At 36.8% G+C, this 19071-nt stretch overlaps 1 protein-coding gene and 1 long non-coding RNA gene across 2 annotated transcripts; one reads left to right on the forward strand and one right to left on the reverse strand.

Moving 5' to 3' along the window:
• The first annotated feature begins 6939 nt into the window (after positions 1 to 6939).
• On the forward strand, positions 6940 to 9728 carry LOC116214951 (50S ribosomal protein L3, chloroplastic). Its single transcript, XM_031550483.1, has 2 exons — positions 6940 to 7673; positions 9189 to 9728. The coding sequence occupies exons 1-2, from the start codon at positions 7118 to 7120 to the stop codon at positions 9476 to 9478; spliced, it is 846 nt and encodes a 281-aa protein (XP_031406343.1). The 5' UTR covers positions 6940 to 7117; the 3' UTR covers positions 9479 to 9728.
• On the reverse strand, positions 9481 to 10578 carry LOC116214952. Its single transcript, XR_004158385.1, has 2 exons — positions 10111 to 10578; positions 9481 to 9902 (listed from the first exon to the last, which is right to left on the reverse strand). It is a non-coding gene; the product is annotated as an uncharacterized LOC116214952 (long non-coding RNA).
• Positions 10579 to 19071: the final 8493 nt, after the last annotated feature.

Raw genomic sequence — 19071 nt, forward strand, 5'->3', positions numbered from 1 at the left:
GATTAGTGAGTAGTTAACAAAGATCAATCTATGAGATTACTAGCAACTTGGGCTTAAGTTTTTGGCGTGGTAGTTGGGCTCCTTAACAAGTTGCTAGTCCAGTCCTGTAGATTAGGTCGGGTCGTTACAGTGATATTAGAGTAGTGCACTAGTCGGAAGTGTGGGAACTGAGTGCTACGCGAATAAAGTGCTACAACCGATGGACCATGGTGGGAGCCACCTTTTAAATTGCAGGAGCCACCTCTAAAATCCTACCTGCCTGGTGAAGTGTCTTGGGTCTAGCTTGATGGTGATGTTAAGCTTTTGTGTGAGAAATATTGTAACACCCCAACCTAATCCCCCATTAATAAGAAAAGGGATTAGTGATTAATAAGAACCAATCTATGGAATTACTAGCAATTTGGGCTTAATCTTTTGGGCCGGTGGTTGGACTTCTTGACAAGTCGCTAGGTTAGTCCCGTAGATTGAGTTGGGTCGTTACACTTTCCATTGTCTTCTAACGCTTTGATGGAGATGAAATGCGTAAAGAGCTAGAATTCCACATCGAAAAATCAATGAGAAAAACATAGGTTTCTAAGCTGATTAGATTCACTATCCTATCAAGTTGAGTTTTTGGGTTGGAGATGGGGAGCAATCGTTGATAGGCTTAGTGAAAATCTCATATGGTATCAGAGTGGATAATATGTCAGTGTTAGCTCACATCACGCTAGGTCAAGTTTCGAGGTACTCAAAAGTGCGCCTCATATTTTTCAGGCTCGAGATTGACTCAATCCAGTTTTGAGGTAGCAAAAAATACGCATCATGTTAGTCAACTTCGAGAGTGGAAATTATGGTTAGTTTAATTTGTCCCTCTTACTTGAGCATGGAAGAGGATGCCTGGCTCGTGATCAATAGATAAGAGCGGGTATTTCAAGGGCACGTGGCATGTGTAGGTTAGTGAAAAAGAAACATCCTATTAGTTCAAAATTTTGAGTTGAAGATGTCTCAATTGTTTATGAGTGAATTTTACAAAATGCAATAAAAACTGATCGAGTGACAAACTAGGTGGCTCGTTAGATGCATGCCTCATGGCAGTATTTGTTATCAATGAGTTTTCTATCATTTGACGTCGTACTACTGAAAAAGTTAGTTGCCCGTTTGAAAAATAACCCAAAAGTCAAAAGAATACTTGCCTAATTGGTTTAGATTGATTCTTCCTGGTTGAGATCACATGTAAAAATGATATTGCCATAAATTCCCAAGGTAATATTTCCATTTGTTCATCAGAAAAGTTGTATCTTTTGAAGCCTGTGGTGGTGATCACAAACAAAGGGAATGATCAAAGGGGCAGCTGAGTAAGCTTGCAAAGGACGGCTTGCGAAAGCTGACCAACCATGGCTTACTAAAATGCCTCTTTTTAGCAAATCTTCTCAAATGTAACTTTTGGTGCAACGATAGGAACAATGTTGTTTTCGGATGGAAAACAATCCTGAGGAGTTCTTTGAATTCTTTTCATGGAATCGGAGAATCTGATGACCATATTAAAATTCAATTCATTTGAGAAATATTCAATTATATTTAATCGTTTGAATCACAAAAATACAAGAATTAGATTAAATTAAACATACAATATTATTTGGTTTGAATTTGAAATGAGGCCAAATGAATAAGATTAGGCTAGAATTCAATTTAATTGATTATTACGAGCAATGTTATTAAAACCGGACCCCATGATGAATCGATCGAGGTATGAGTTTATGGATTCACAGGTTTGATCGAGGGTTTGATGGGTTGGACCGCATGTTTAATTTAAAATTAAATAATACATATATATTATTAAAAGTGTATGATAAATAATAATATATACACGATTGTCATAAGTTAATATAAGAATAGCAAAATAAGAAATTTCACCCAGGCTCCATGTGTCTCTTGTTACTTCGTTGTTCCTTTGAAATGCTATAATCATGAACTCGTAAGACATAGGTATTTTGGTGCAAATGGCTCTTACTCTAAGAAAAGGAATAATAATGAGATTAAAAGACAAGAAGATACAATGGTTCCATTGGTTGATGGACCCATGTCACGGTTCAAATCCATACAACAACAATTTTTCTTTTAAAAAAGGATCTATGGGCCAGTTCATTTGGATTCTGTGGTCCGGTGGAAAACCGGCTGGTTCAACCGGTTCATCAGCCTTATTATGCATTTCCAATACTGAGTAGAACTAGATCGGACAGAGCATCAATTTACGGTCGGACCATGGGTTCAAATTCCTACAATAACAATTAAATTTTCTTCAACAAGAGGACCTTTAGGCCTGTTCGTTTGGGTTTTGTGGGTCCGGTGGAAAATTGGCCGATTCGACGGGCTCACTAGCTTGACTATGCATTTCCGATCCGAATACAACTGGACCAGACAGGGCATCGATCTTCGATCGAACTGGTCCGAACAATCGGTCTGGCTCGATTTTAATAACACTGATTACGAGCATGATTTTAGATTTCAAATTCCTTTGTATATAGATTATCCTATTCTATGTACTCCAAACACCACCAAGGTAATGGTCTAGTGATTTTAAATTTACTTCCATTTGATTCGGTAATCTCAATATTCCGAATTCGCATATTCTCTATGCATTTGTAACAAAGCAAAACTAGAAGTGTGCTTTTTTAGCTTGGGCTTGGGAATATTGAATTCTGTAAACTATAATAGTCATTTAGTAATTTTACACTGATGGAGTCAGTGTTTATGTTAATTATTCAATTTTTCTGATATATTCGCGGTTAAGCACGATAGTTCGAACATTAGTCGCGAACAATATTATTCGTGAACATTAGTCGCGAGCATTAGTCATCATCACTGCTTGAAATGAATTCAAATCAATCTATATACAATAGTAAAAGTTAGGCCAATATATAGGGATATACCACGTTGGATGGAGGAAGCCTTTCATCAAGTGACTTTTCGTTTGACTATCAATAGAAGCGTGACAAATGGTATAATATCGCATTGTCTCCTCGCTTTTGGAATGGACATGCACTCATGGAAGATGAAAAAACTAATGTACGATGAATATAATGAATCACCGTATTGAGTTATATTGCAATTAACTAGCAATATAAAGAAATGACAAATATTGCCATATTGAGAGTGGGAGACGCTCTTAAGATCGCGATCACGTTATAATTCTAAATTGAGGATATGAGTCATTCTTCCAACCATGAGAGTTTCAGCCTTCGCAGGTTGGGGCCATATTGGTCCTTTCAATTGTAGACGCATGGGTGATATTCGCTCCTTGGATCGCTCCACAACATCGTATGGTTGACAAAAACGCTTTGTTTTATTACAACGAGATGGTAAAAGTAATTTCACAACTTTCCGTTGTTGGTTAGGAGTAACTTCATTTGAAATGCACAATTGATATATACAATTTAGGGACGTATGATTTCTGATTTAAAGATGATAAAAGATCCGGCGCGAGTGGAAGGTATGACTAACTTATGTTTTAGTTGTTTGAATTTAATTAATAGATGCTTAAAAATTAGTTATAAAGGAAAATGAATGTAAGAAAGATGATAAAATGAGAAAAAAGTGTTCATGCAGTTAATTTGTTCATGTTTGCTCAACATATTCGTTTGAAGCATGTCCAATATTTAGCTCATGATCGATTAACTCTTTGGGTCCCCGCCATTAAGTATATATTAATTGTCGTAAATGTCTAGTTAAACAATTCATTTATTTGTTCCATCGTCGGTTCAATAGGTCTATTTCGTATCAAGCATGCCTAATTTATATCCGCCAATTTACAAGGAGCGAAAACTATTGGATTTTGTTTTCCATCCATTCATTTTCTTAACACATTCCATCGCTACATCTGTTCTACTATATGATGGGAGGACCTGATGTCCTCTATGAGTTACTTCTGGTTGAATTTTACATAATTATCCCTATTATCTTGCACTCAATTGAAGGAAAGCAAAATTAACCATTAAATATCAGAATTAAATAATAACTTTAATCAAATTTTAAGCACACACCTCTTTCTAATCTCTCCTCCACTTGATTACACGTGTCCCTCCACTTCACCCCTCTCCTTTGTTCTCTCCGCTGCTTTCTCCCTTCAGTCGCACACGCAGGAGTTTCCTTTTTTCTTTTTTCTTTTTTCCCTTTTCTTATGAGACTTGCCGTATATATTTTAAGCACAACAAATATTTCATGAGAAAAGCACATTAAACAAAAGTAAAACTCTAATGCTCCATTTAGTTTCGCAATTAAAATTACAAAAATTTTAATTTTAACTTTAACTCAACACACTACACAACAAAAATACACATTTTTCAAGTAAAAAATTTTAACTTTAACTTTAACTGAACACACTACACAATCATTTGTTTTTTTCCACAATCAAAATTAAAATTAGTTTAATTTTGAAACCAAACACACTATAAAAGCTCTTCCAGTTTTATTCTTCTAGGCTTCGACCTCCTTTAATAACTTAAGGTTTTTTCTATTTGGTATCACTTAAAATTTCATATTACGCTGCTTGTAGCGCGGGTGAATCAAATATAGAGATAAAACTGTAACTTATCACAACTTTCTTCTCTTTTCTCTCCTTATGTTTCCCCATTTTCCTATTATTTCCTCTCGAGGGTAGGAATGTGGAATATCTTACTTGTGCGTGATAATAAAATTTGAATATTTTTATCGCTGCATTTATTGATTGCTTTTACAATTTTACTTTCTTCCAATATAATAAAAGATAATGAAGGTAATTTCGTAAAATTGTGCAAATAATAACTTCTAGGGGACACCAAAGGTTTTCTTTATATAATAGTATAGATATACTATGTATATTAATTAAGATGATTAGTTGCAAATTATTGTTATAATAAATAACGTACTCTAATTTAGAACAAAAATATTATTGAAGATTATTATTTGAAAATTATTATTTTCATAGGAAAGTTGGTGTTTGAAATGTAAATAATTACAATGTAATTGATATAACGATATATGAAAACAAACACATGCAATGTACGATCAGGAACATTTGCGTTAGGTATCTATTTGGCCATTAACATTTACTTTGTGTTATTTTAGCCATTCAAGATTTTAAAATAGACTCATTTTGACCACCTGATAATGAAAAAATTAATTTTGATAGTAAATGGTCCCATGAATCTCACATGCATTTTAGACAGGCGCAGAGAAATCATTCTATTTCTTTATACTTTTTTTTTCTCTAATCTCTGATCTCATTCTTCGGTTCCAGCTAGGGGTGATCGGTTCCGGGTACCCTGTATTTTTCATAATACCCGGACCCTACCCTGTAAGGGACAGGTTTCAAGATTTTGAAACCGGACCCTACCCTGTTGAATCATGGAACCGGACCCTACCCGGAACCTGTATTATACCACAGGTTCCGGGTACTCTGTTGGAACCTGTAAATTTTTTTCTTTCGCTAAATAAAATCGAAAATATCACATACATAATCAGTAATCATGCCAAATAGATTATCAACAAAATTTAGATTAATCCACAACAATGAAATAATAATATGTCTCATCAATCCATCGACAAAATTGAACATCCATAATACGATCTCACGTAACAAAGTACCTATGTTTTGATTCATTAGAGGAGATAGTAACTTTACCCTTTCCTCTTTTTTTTTTTTTTTTTTTAAATAACCGGTTCCGGGTACCCTGTAGACAGGAACCGGAACCGGAATCGATTTTCACAGGTTCCTAATTTTAATACCCGGAACCTACCCTATTTTCAATACGAGCTACCCAGACCCTACCCGTTAGGGTAGGTTCCAACCGGTTCCGGGTATACCCGGTACCCGTGCACACCCCTAGTTCCAGCGTGACTGCATCCGTTTCTTTCATTCCTGCTTCCTATCAATGGTTGCAAGCGTTTCCACTCCACAAAACAGCTCCATTTCAAGAGTTACGGACCCTCTTTTTTTTTTTTTTTCCTCATTCATTCATGTGTTATTGGCTCCTTTCATCTGTTATCTCTTTCTTTCATCTATTATTGTAGGGAAATTTTTGGATCCAATAGTTGAATATTCAGTCGCTGTGCCCCATACGAAATATTTTCGTACTTGGAGAATAATATTTCGTATAAGAAGAATAATGTTTCATACAAAATAATTAGTCGACTGCATGCACGAATAAGTTGACTGATATTTTGTATGAAATACCGTTTCATAAAAGGAGAATAAAGTTTCATATAAGGAAAGTAGTATTTTGTAGAGGGCCTCCGGCTGAATAATCATCCATTGAACCCAATTGTAGCATTATAGAGGTCTGCACAAATATGGAGGAAACAAGATTGAGGTTTTGACCCCAATTCAGCCTTTTAGGGAAAAGAATTGATGAAAAGATTGCTAGGTAGGGACAATTTAGGGTAGCCCTCGACAGGAGAAATGGGCGTAATATAGTCACGTTTGTCCTTATTAAAAGTGCACGAGAGTCATGTGACTATTTTCCATTCAAGTCAACAGTCTAATATCTCGAGTGGTTAAAGCATGTCTATTCTAAAAATCTCGAGTAACTAAAATGATACAACATAAAGTGTCATTTTCCCCATTACAGTTGAGAAATCACAATTCTATTTTTTTTGTTCTGCCCTACCAATAGACCAGTAAAAAATAGAACTCTAGCAAGCAAAATAATGGGAGCAACAAACAAAAAATTAGCTGCGTGGTAAACAATTTCAAATCTTGTACGGAGGAGAGTACAAGTTCGAGTCTCGAAAAAAGTACTTGTTTGATCTCTCGAAATTATGAGAGTAGCGTTTCGCATAATTTATTTTAGAAAAAGGTACTTGGAGCAAAATGCAAAGATATACAAAGATTGAGGAGCAGAATGTAGATATCCGTAAGCGCTGGGTCGGGGCAAGCGAGCGTTCCTGCTGCCAATTGCCAAATGACCTTAACCGGATTAGGCAAATGGATAAGAAATCCACAAAACAGCAGAAGAAGAAGATGAATAAAGAAGAAGAAGAAGATTGAAATCCTCCATTGTCGCACCGCGCTGCAAAAGCAAAGCAGCACAATTCCCATACTCTCTCTCTCTCTCTCCGTCCCCCTCCCTCCCCCTCCGTTCATCTTCTCCAATTCTCCAAAATGGGCATCGCCGCACAACTCTCTGTAAGCCAGCTCTGTAGCTGCGGCTTGTCCTCTGCCCTTCTTCGGCAGCCCATTCCCAAATTCTCCTCCTCCTTCCTCCCCAAGTCCCCCAAACTCTCCCTCCAATTACCCAAGCTCGCCGCACCCCACGGCAGGGGAGCCCTCGTCGTAGTCATGTCCATGGAGGCGGGAATCGGCGTGATGGGCACGAAGCTCGGCATGATGAGCTACTTCGAGTCCGACGGCAAGGTCGTCCCTGTGACGGTTGTAGGCTTCCGGGAAGGGAACATTGTGACCCAGGTGAAGACTCAGGCCACCGACGGGTACGAGGCTGTCCAGGTCGGGTACAGGAGGGTCAGGGACAAGAAGCTCACTAAGCCCGAGATGGGCCACCTCCAGAAGGTCGGAGCTATCCCCATGAGGCACTTGCAGGAGTTCCGGCTTCAGTCAGTCGACGGGTTCGACCCGAACCAGAGGCTCGTGGTCGATGAGATCTTTCAGGAGGGTGACCTCGTCGATGTGTCGGGGACCACCATTGGGAAGGGCTTTCAGGGTTTGTGCCTCCCTCCCTGTCTTCTCCTATCGAATGTGGGTGCTCTGAATTTATTTATGAATGTGTTGAGAAATTAGGCAGTGTATCTCGCTGAGACTTGGAGTTAAATTGAATGCCTAACCATGAAGAAGGGTAGTAGAAGAAGTGATGTCTTCTGCGAGTGAGAGATGCTCCTCTGTTCAGTAATATTGCATCAGGGATTATTGGTTATATTGAGTCTGTGATTTGAGCTTTGCTGGGTCACTTGCAAGTTCTTGAAATCTATCCCGCCTCTTAATCTGAATAGGAAAAGGCCGGCTGCAAAAGGAAGCTAAAGGCCCCTTTTGATAGGAGAGTTCAGTGGCTTATTTAGCTATTTTTTGGGGCAGGGAACTCTTTCTTTTGTGAGAAGAGGTTTGGTTTCGAGAACTCTAAAGAAACAGGAGGAATCATGAGGCATTTGTTTGACGGTTACTTCAAAGTGTTGTCTCAAAAAAGTATCACAGGATTAGTCCTTTGTTATGCTTTCTGGACTGCTAAACCTCAGGAAACTGTGATGTTGTCCCTGTGGTTATTGGGCCTCCTTTAAGTACATCCATTTCAACTCATAGTTCTGGCATTGTATATCCATTCCAAGAAGAGTATAGGTAAGAGAAGTGGTGGAGCTACGTCGGTCGTGCATTTTTGTTTTCCAGATTCTTTGCAATTATGGACATTGCTAACCAAAGTTAAGTTGCAAAGCCTCTACAAGATGGGAGAAAAAAGCAAGTTGCAATTGCTAGTAAAAAATCCTCTGTTCTTTTGTTTATATGAGAGCCAGATTTGGTGCTCCAGTTGTAGTTATGGAGTCATGGTAGATAGCACATCTCACAAGTTCGTGGTTTCTTTTCTTCTTCTCCCCAAACACTGCACCAGAGTTGGTTTTGCTTCTGTGCAATTGCTAGGATTGTGGTTGGTGTTGCTTTCAAATGTTTGGGATAAAAGAAAGAAAGGATTCCTTCGATGGGAGTGCTCTCTCAGACGATGGAGTTTTGAAATGAATTCTTTGCAAGAGGAAATTAACTTTTAGATTTAGTGGGAGATAACTGTATTTTTATAGACCTGTCAAGAATAAGTTTTCGACGATATGTGGGATGTGAGTTATCTTAGGCTTCTTATGGCTACGCGATTCAACATATAGAAGAAACAGAGATGCTTGATTCTTATTGTTGAATAGGTATTGAAGCATTTTATATGGCGTCTGTCTATTTATAAGGCATGTAGGAGGGCAGATCCTGTAGACACTGACAGTGGAGCTCAACAAAATTTTTATTTGTGGGTGGGGATAATAGTGGTTTTATAGGCATCTTATTTATCCTATAATCGAGGGTGAATTTGCTAAGTTTCGGTTTGTATAAAATGGTTGATGTTGAGATCCTAAGTATCATAATGATCCTTTGAAGTGATTCAAATATAGATTGAATAGCAATTGATGCAGTAGCTAGTGAATTGCCTACAAGAGGTTCCGAAATCTGATCTTTAGACTCTGTCTACCAGGTGGTATTAAGCGGCACAACTTTAAAAGGGGACCCATGACCCACGGTTCAAAGAGCCACAGGCAGTTGGGCTCCATTGGTGCAGGAACGACACCAGGACGCGTGTACAAGGGCAAGAAGATGCCTGGGCGGATGGGAGGGAGCAAGAGAAAGATCAGAAAGCTCAAGATTGTCAAAATCGATAAGGACCTCAATGTTGTGATGGTCAAAGGTGCCGTCCCTGGGAAGCCTGGAAATCTCTTGAGGATAACTCCTGCCAAGATTGTGGGGAAGAACATTCCGAAGAATTAGGGCTGCTTGTTTGCTTGGGTTTGCTCTTGTTTTACTTTGTTGTATGTTAAATTTAAGTTAGTTTTCCTTGTGCCATTTGGTGAGGAGTGGCTTATAGTTAGTATATTCTTTTGAAAGGGAGATGGACGTTCTATCTGATAGAATGAGGAACACATCCAAGAAATTTAGATGAGTAAACCGATGGTCAAATTTGCATTTTAATCCCGTCTTAAACTATGAATAATAGACGAGATCGAGATTTTGCAGTGCCTGTCGCTTGCCTGCTGGCTTTAGGCAAGGCTCCCTAACCCCAACTCTCTGTATTTTAAGGTTTTCGTGCTAGGACGATTCTGGCTAGACACGCACCACATGGCCTTAATGCAACTTTTGAGAGGTGACGTCGATTTTGGTATTGTCCGCTACATACATAGACGACTCGACTGGCCTGCATGATTGCCCACCAATTTTTATGAGAAAATGATGCATAAAATGCAAGAACAGGATTAGTAGATGGACTGATATTATGTTCTAGGAACCTATGTTGCCTGTTTGAATTTCGTCACGATAGAGCCTGAGAAAATGGTTGGACTATAATGGAGCTTGCCAAAACAGTAGAGAAGAAAGTGCAGAAAGTTGGTTCGAATCCTAAATACCTGGAGAGCGAACTCTGAGTCGGGCTACTACCAGCTGGTTAGACCACACTGTACAACACGAAGAAGAGCAATAGTAGAAGAAGAGATCCTAAGCCGAACCCATCATCATGATCATCGCCTGAGCCATATTGTGGATATGACAAAGGGGTGCCACGAGACGGGAAGAGCCAAGAGAAGAGTTGAATGATGAGTAGCAACGAGACGCAGAGCAGAGCCATAGTGAGGGAAAACCCAACGCCTCCTCTGCCTTCATCATCTTCCTCTGAGGACAGAAGGACCGGGGCACAACCTCGAGGAGGGACAGCAAAGTCGGACCAAAGATGACCAAACCTAGTGTACCTACAACTAGAGATGGCACCAGTGGAGATGGCCCTCCACCATTTCCCATCTCTCTCCCAATCTCTGTGTTGGTCTCTGTATAGATCCTTCTGATGTGTATTATATTGACTTAACAAGGGAGAAGAGTCTGAAGATGGAGAACTACAAAACAATGAGTAGGTGATCCCATTCTTTGGATTTATGTGCGTTAGTTGACCTTATTATGGCGACTCCTATATCTACCGTTGCTTAAAACGATTTGGCTAACGAAAGCGGTGTTATTATTCCAAGAAAGGGAAACTAGTGCAGTGACATTGTACTCCGTCTAGTATAAGAGTTTTAGTTTTAATTCTAGTCAGTAAAATTTTTCAGGTCTCTTTAATTTCCTTGTCACTTATCTCTTCTAAGTCATCCATGAGTTTCATTTGTAACGGTTTAAAATTTGAGACGAAATAATTATTTAAATTATTTATTTTTCAGGTATAAGTTTTAATTATAATTTTGATGTCATATGTTGACGTTACAAGAAAGTGATATGATCCCTTAAAAGATGTGCTCCTAATGTTTGAGTCTATCAACATTCACACTAATGGCATGCTTATTGTTTGGGAGGGTCATAATCAAATTGACATGAATAAATATGTAACACTTCCAGCATGATTAATGCATGGTGCATCGCAAACATCGATCTCCCACTACTCCAATCCTTTCCCAGATCTATCCTTCCTCTCTTTACATTGAGTGATGGCCAACACCATCTTAATGGAGCCTCCCTGCGACCTCGTCTGGAGCAATAGTGGCCAGCCTCGAGTGCCCAATAGCATTGCTCCATGGCAAAGTTGTTGACAATTTTGGTTGGCATTGTGGTCTAATCAGCAATTTTCCAAGCGAGGTCGGGGATTACATTTTTGAGACATTTGTACTGAATTTAGGTCCCACTGCTTCGACAAGTTCCTACTCCGACTGCTCCCCGCACTCTCTTCGCGAAGAGAAATGGGGACGAAATGAAAGGTTGTCGGTGACCTCATTGGATAGTGGTTTCTACTATTATACTCCTATCACCACGCCTCCTTTTCTAGTATCACTCATTTTTAATTTTATATTTTAAGATTTAATTTTTTTGAAGAATTATTTATTTCAAGAAAAAGTATTTTAGTGTTTATGAGGGGAAAAAGACATTTTTGGTCCTATTAATTGGGCCTTCAATTTTGGTGATATAAGTTTCAAAAGTGCGGAATCAAACATATAGGACTGATTTGGCAATTTTAAAATTTATAGGACCAAAAATTGACTAAAAGCCAAATTTATAGAACTAAAAATATCTTTTTCCCGTTATGAGAATGAAAACTTGAAAAATAACCCCAAGGGAATAAAATGTAGAATGCTGTTAATATCGTTAAAAAAGCCGATAGAATTAGGACAAAATAAAAAAGCGACTTAAATCAAGGATTAAATTTTGAATTTTTCTAAAAGAAAATTCAATAGGAAGATGAAAAAAAGGAAAATATCAAAGGTTGAGAAAAAGAAAACAGAAAATCAATCAAAAGTATAAGATGGAATCAGATGAAGAAAAAGGAAATGGACTCATATAGAAATATATGCAAAGTATAGGGTGCAAAATGATAGAAAAAAAGAAGAATATTGGACTGACATACATGTGCGAGCAATACTAGTAGGTTAATATATACTTTTTCGTCAGTTTATATGTGGCCAATTACTGATTCAAGGTCATTATAATTAAGAACTAGTCTTTCTATCTAGCTTGTTGCGCGGCTTGCGCCGGCTTGGTGAGAGAAAAAAATAATAAAAATGATAAAATTTAAGTTGACTAAAACATGTGAGAAAAAAGAGATGGGATAAAAATGAAAAAATATAATCTGACTTGAGATTTGTGTATATATTTTAATGCAGAATTGTGAAGGGACACTTTACAATGAACTTGAGGTTTACGAAGTGGGAGTGGCTTGAATTATATATTTTTTTATAAAAAGTTAACATAATTAACTACATAATTTTATGTATATAAATATATAAGCAAGATATGAGGTGGACTGGATCAGATGGTCTAAGAACGATCCGTTTTTGAAAGGAATTTTCTCGGATTTTTGAGTTGAAAATTTTAATTTTATTAATTTATGTTATATAATTATCAATAAAATCTTCCGAACAAAATCTTCAGAAAATAATTATATTTTATTATAAAATTACCAACAGAATATTTTGAAATTCTTTACTAGACAGTCATCAATTTGACAGAATCAGATTTACTTCCTAAAGTGTTGAGTTCTATGGATCAAATAAATATATGTGAAATCCCAATTTAGATAATAGATATCCATAATTCTCTACATATAAATCCAGTATACTCCTTTTAAATCGAGGTGTGCTGAAGGTTTATGATCGAAGGTTTGCATCACCGAGTCTCCCGTGCTTTTTGCTTCTTACTAGTGAAACGTTCTACTTCCATCGACCTGCAAAACCTATGAGAAAATCACAGATACATCTCTTATGCACGAGAACCATGGTTCATATTCGGTGGAATTCTTTTAAAATTATTTTCATTCTACGTTAATCTGATATGATCTTAGCGTAGCATGGCTTAGCATCGCATGATCCAAAATTACCATTTAATCAATTTGCATCTCATTGACTTGCATGCTGGCTACATATACATATATATAAATATATATATTAATTTCTTTTGGGTGAAACCATATATATATATATATATATATATTAATTCTGCCATATTTATATATTGATTGGTTTATAATTTTCCGTGTGCTAATTTCATAATTAAATTAATTTATTCTTGACTCAACATTAATTAATTGAAGTTCATCATTATTTATCTTTCCAACTCTAATTGCATATATATATAATAACTTTAGCTGCTCACCGTATGTATATAGTTGAGGAAGGCAATCGAACTGAGAGATGTTTATGCTCTATTAATCATGTCTCTCTGTTTTAATTATGCTTGATAGTTTTTGCTTGGAATTTTAATCATCATGGCGTGTATATATAGATATATTAGTTATATACTTCGGCGTATTAATTGAAAAGAATAATAGAAGATGAATTAATTTTATCCTTTTGGCTGTATTAATTTGATCTTAGAACAAATTTATAAAAATATTTTTTTTCAAAAGCTCAATTTTTAATACAATATAACACCATACAAATATCGACAATGTTCAAGACCAAACATGTCTATTGTTTTGTTAAGGTAGACGTAAGCTCTTCAATTTTTAAAACGTGAGTTTTTCAATTTTTTTCGCATTTTATAATTTATACACTAACATACTAATTTCAACTTGTCATTTTTAATAAGAATTATTTCATAATCTTTTATGATCAAAGTTATTATTTAATCTCATAAATAATAATATTAAAGAAAATATCAATTATAATGATATATATTAATATACATAAATTTTTAAAACACTATATTATAAAATTATTTTAAAAAATTATCAAATTTTATCCCCGCAATGCACGGCCTCCACAACTAGTATATATTTGCTACAATTAACTACATGATTTTAAATTAGGAAACAACTTATTTTTGAATTTTTTTTTGCCAATATACCAACCAATATATCCTCGCATTTCTCTTTATTTTAGTCTCAAAAGGTTTTCATAAGTATCTGATTAATATAATCATTTTTGGATCTTTTTTTTTCCTAATAAATCTGAATTAGTTTGGCTATTAGACTTTTTGATATCAGCTATGCATTGCACTTTGATAAAACAAAAAAAGCATACTTTCCGTGAATTAACATGATGGACTAGTATTTGTTTATGATCAGATGGTTAGCATCTCAGATTAGCAATGGTCGAACAATTGTGTATAATATGTCTCATTGATAAAATTCATGTTTACCTCTTATAATTTCAAAAATTATTAGCGAAGTTATCTTCTTTTAAAATTAGCTACTTACTACTTCTCATTTTATTGACGTGACAATTGATTCAGCACAATGTGAGACCTTAAGCTAATGTGGCACTTATTATATTTTTTAAAAATAAAATAATTATATAAAAAGCTTTTAAAAGTAAAAATTTAAAGGAGAAAAAAAAAAGAGCAGCTAATGGGAGCAGGGTGGTAGGAATCCACGTTGGTGGCCAGCCACCCCTGCAGCTGATCCATCAAACTGAAAGAAATAGTGGGGGAGCGGGTCCCACTTGGGGGCTCCCCTCTGAACACTGCTCTTCCAGCCACCGCTCCGCCGGACAAGGTCTTCGGAAGCCCGAGAGGACTTCGGCGACGTCGTCTGTAGGGGTAATCTCCGACCTTCGACCTCGTCCGCGTCCCCTTTCGGCTTGATTCCTTTTATTTAAAAACTTACTTTTTTAATTTTGAATATTTTGTTTATTTTTAAAAATAATAAATGCCAGGTCAGTTTAAAGACTCGTGTTTGCTGAATCAATTGCTACGTTAGCAAACGTAGGGGGGGTGATAAGTGGTTTATTTTAAAGGAGATGTCGGTTTTGGGGGTAGTTGAAAATTTCGAACCTATAGGAAGAGTGCTTGAAATTTATCCAATTATAAAACATATGATATTGCGTCCAAATCTAGGTCCTATCACAATTCATACTTGATTTATCCAATAGAATAAATGATGAAGAAGACTAGACATATGAGTAAAGCCTTTCTGACTTGGAACAAGACAATGCCAAATAGTCGCTTGTTTAATGAAATGGTGACCATGAAATGAAATAGACGCAACTTTTTGTTTTGTTTTTTGTTTTTATTTCAAATGATCCAGCCCCACCATGAACACTACCCAAAGTAATTAACAAATGACTACACTGTCTACCAATTTATCAGGCCACGGACTTGCCAGAAAGATTGCAAGTGCAACCATTAACCAACAACTTAAACATATTCGGCTAGGGTAGTTGAGCTGACCGACTAGACCACTTCCCTATGTAAGTTTACAAATACCCTAGTCCTACCCTTCGCTAAATAATTAACACTGTTTTGAGCTTCTACACTTTCCCATCATTGTTTTTCCTCTCCAGTATCCTCTCTGACTTGGGTGCCGAAGGATCGGTCCAGAACTTCAACCTTTGAACTCGACTTCACTGACTGTTTCAAGTCACGGGAACTTCGCTGAAGCAACCACTGACATCGTCAACACCAATACAAATTGAAGCCTATTTGTGCATTATTAGTTTATTTAGCAAGAGACCGATTTTTATACGATGATTCAAGAATAAGCACATATTTGTCAATTTAGTCATATAATAAAAAAACATGATTAGTTAGCCGACTATTAGACCTAATCCGTTATTTGTTTTTCCCCCAAACCGAGGTATCCGAGCTTCGTCAGACTAATTCTCAAGACTCCGTAGACTCCTGGCAGAGTACAGAACGGGTAATCACGCCAAAGGTCCTCTGGTGATTTCAAGGGATTTCGACTTGGATCGAGTGGATACATGAACTCCTCCTTAATCAATAGGTCAAACCCCTCGGGGTTACATAATGCGTTATTTATGTCCTCAAGTTCTACTAAATAATAATGATAATTTGATTTTAAGGACCCTTGGTTGCTCGATTGAATTTTCATTAGACTTATATGGTTTTAAGTCCATCTCCCTTTAAAAGTTTAAGTTGTTAAGTGGTGAACCCAATCCATGTATAAACCCATGGTTTTCTCTTTAATTATCCAAATGCGGGATAATAACTCTCAACATCTGCCCTCATATGCCATGTGTTCTTAAACACCCGCCATCAATAATTGATCACGAACCATGCATCCTTTTTCGAGGAAGGACAAACTAAACTAGCCATGAATTCCACACTAGGGCCACACTCGGGCCAGCCGAGTACACTTTTGACTATCGTCACAAAACAAAGAGACATTTGACTTGACGTAGTGTGAGTCCCACTCTGATACTATATTAAATTTCCATTGAATGCTATGCCATGAAATTTTTTTGAAATTTTGTGCCATGCGGTAAAATTATTTCATTTCGTGCTATGCCGCGTAAAAATTTCAAAATATCATGCGATTTGATAAAATTATGACGATATGTGCTATTTGGTGAAGATTTTCAAAATATCATGCTGTATGGTGTTAATCCTTTTTTATTAATTATATTGCATTATTTTTTAATTAAAATTTTTAAATGACTTATATAAAAATATATATAATTTTTTATATAACGGGCAAGTAACACGGATGCGGCTCTTGTGTATATATATATATATATATATATATATATATATATTAATTAGTTAACAAAAGTACGCTCAATAGAAGAGGTATAACGAGCAAAAAAAAAATAGAACGATTACATACCTTAACCACATATTTTATAATTAGCTTTATCTCTAATATTGAATCATAAAGGCCAACACCGAATTATTTAGGTCAAGTATATTTAAAATTTTTCTCATAATTTAATAATTTCGAGATACAGAAGATTAGACACAGACAAATCCGCATGTGGGATAGAACCTTTGGATCCTAATTCAGGGCATAATGTCTTTCCCAATGTTTCAAGAGAGCTAGGCAGTAATGTGCAAGAATCTCTGAAACGTAATAATAACTTATCGCCAAGATAAACTTTCAACTCGTAAAGTTTATGATTCCTCAACAATGTTTTGATTTTATACTTATTACCACGATCAACATAATACCTAAGAATTAAAATACCATCAAATCGGGCAAAATTATGGAAATAAACTGTTCGAAGACAAAAACTACTATATTGTTTCACAGATTCTTCCAAATGGGATAAAAATTCAAATAACATTCTTTCACTCCTATCTTCAAAGGTAGGATAAAAAGTAATGTTGTTTTCACTGAAAAAGGTTTGAATAGAATAGGAAGGTAGGGATGTTAGATCATCACCTGGCTTCACCACTAAGTAACCTGCAGCATAAGGAACATGAACATTATTCACTACTATAGTCTCTAGATCGGAATATAATCCTAAAGTACTCCAAAGACTCAAATATAGTAAATCCAGAAGGTGGTAAAACCCTTGCAGAGTTCCCCAACAGCATAGAGCTTTCCAAGCTCGGACCCGGTTAAGATCCGAACAAGAAGGAGCATTCAACTACTAGTCTAGTAGTTGTTTTTTTCTATTAGTTGCGATGCGAACAGGCCTTTACTTATGAGATTAGTTGAGTAGGCTTGCGTTAGTTGTCTGCTAGTTAATAGCTAGTTTTGGGGCTTTCGACATAAAAAAGCCTATCCGGCTTGGCTTCGCTATCGCTCATGACTTGTATAGTAGTCGTAGTCTTGTAGTCAGTCCGGAAGTTCGTTTCTGGCGACTAACTTCTACCGCTTGCAAGTCCAAGCGCTAGAAGTAATAACAAACGCTATCTATCTATCTATCTATATATATATATAAGTATAAGAAATTCTATCTTTATGATGATGCTCTTCAATGGTATAAGGAAAAACAGAGTTTGATCTATGCTTCTGATGAGAGTTTAATAAGCTTCGCAAAGGGTGCTAGTGATCCATTTCAGTTCATAGCCAAGGTCCCGTGTTACGATAGAGTTCAAGAATATAATAGGATACCAATAACTCAAGATGCTGCTGCCAGTGCTTATCAGATCATGAGTTATTTATTGCTTAACGAAGAAATGGCTAGGAGAACGAATCTTATTCCCCACCCTGATGGGAAAATACAAGATGTATACATGTACTTGCTCTATGATTTTAAGGAATTTTTGCATCATCGAATAAATGATAAGTTACAGATGGAAATCATTGAATCTAAGTTAGATAGAAAGCTCATCAAAAGTCTAATCATGAGCTAATTCAAAAGCCCTAAGTAACTGTTGCTAGATTGGTACTGATACGCTCAGACTGGGCTCAACAGCATAGGATCTCCATTGACCGACTCCTCCCCTTTCCATAGATCCTGCCCAATGGGATTAGCATGACTTTAGGATCCTTGGGTTTGGTAGACCTTCATACAGGTCTCGGCGAATAAGAGTTCCCATTGTCCATTGTTCCGCGATAGCCTAGGAGTCTTGGCGGCTAATGCCGAGTTGAGTAATGGTGAATGAATTCTCTCAATGGCTTGTGACAACACTTGGTCGATGATAGCTCTATGATTGAGAACCTTTTCCTACTCGTGAGCGGCTCTTCCCGAGCAGCTTTGCGCTTATCGACAGGCGCTTTGGAGCCTTATGCGTTATGGGATCTAGCAGAAAAATAAAGATAATCTATATATAGTAAAAGAAGAGGTCCTTAGTTGGCGTAAGGCTTCTACAAATATCCCCATAGCCATTGGATTTTGTTGTGATAGCCCTACTTCTTGAGCTTCGGCTTGTCTTGTAAGAGTCTTGCGAAATAAAGAAGAATAGTCAGACTAAGTTGGTCGACAACTTCTTCGATGAGACAGATCCTATGGCCTAAGGTCTCGCCCTATCCTATTTCGGTAGTTGCTGAAAATCTACGAGAAGAGGTGATTTTATTCAACAATGAAAGAATTAGCATTGCCCTGCTGCTTGCTATAGTTCTGTCTCGTATTCGCAGGTATGAGGGCAGGCACTCACGTGTTTGAATGGATGAACGAACCGATCTTGTGACGTACTGAGTGAGCTTGAGCTCTTCGATCGCAGACCTGATCTACCAAGGTAGACCATAATTAGTGCAAGCCTTTCTTTCA

The sequence above is a fragment of the Punica granatum genome, chromosome 7 (genome assembly GCF_007655135.1).
Source record: "Punica granatum isolate Tunisia-2019 chromosome 7, ASM765513v2, whole genome shotgun sequence".
Lineage (NCBI taxonomy): Eukaryota > Viridiplantae > Streptophyta > Magnoliopsida > Myrtales > Lythraceae > Punica > Punica granatum.

What these genes read in the sequence shown, in the direction of transcription:
- LOC116214951 (XM_031550483.1), top strand. Translation starts at nt 7,118, where the DNA reads ATGGGCATCGCCGCACAACTCTCTGTAAGCCAGCTCTGTAGCTGCGGC. An exon ending in CATTGGGAAGGGCTTTCAGG is followed by an intron (nt 7,674 to 9,188) that starts GTTTGTGCCTCC and finishes TCTGTCTACCAG; the next exon opens with GTGGTATTAAGCGGCACAAC.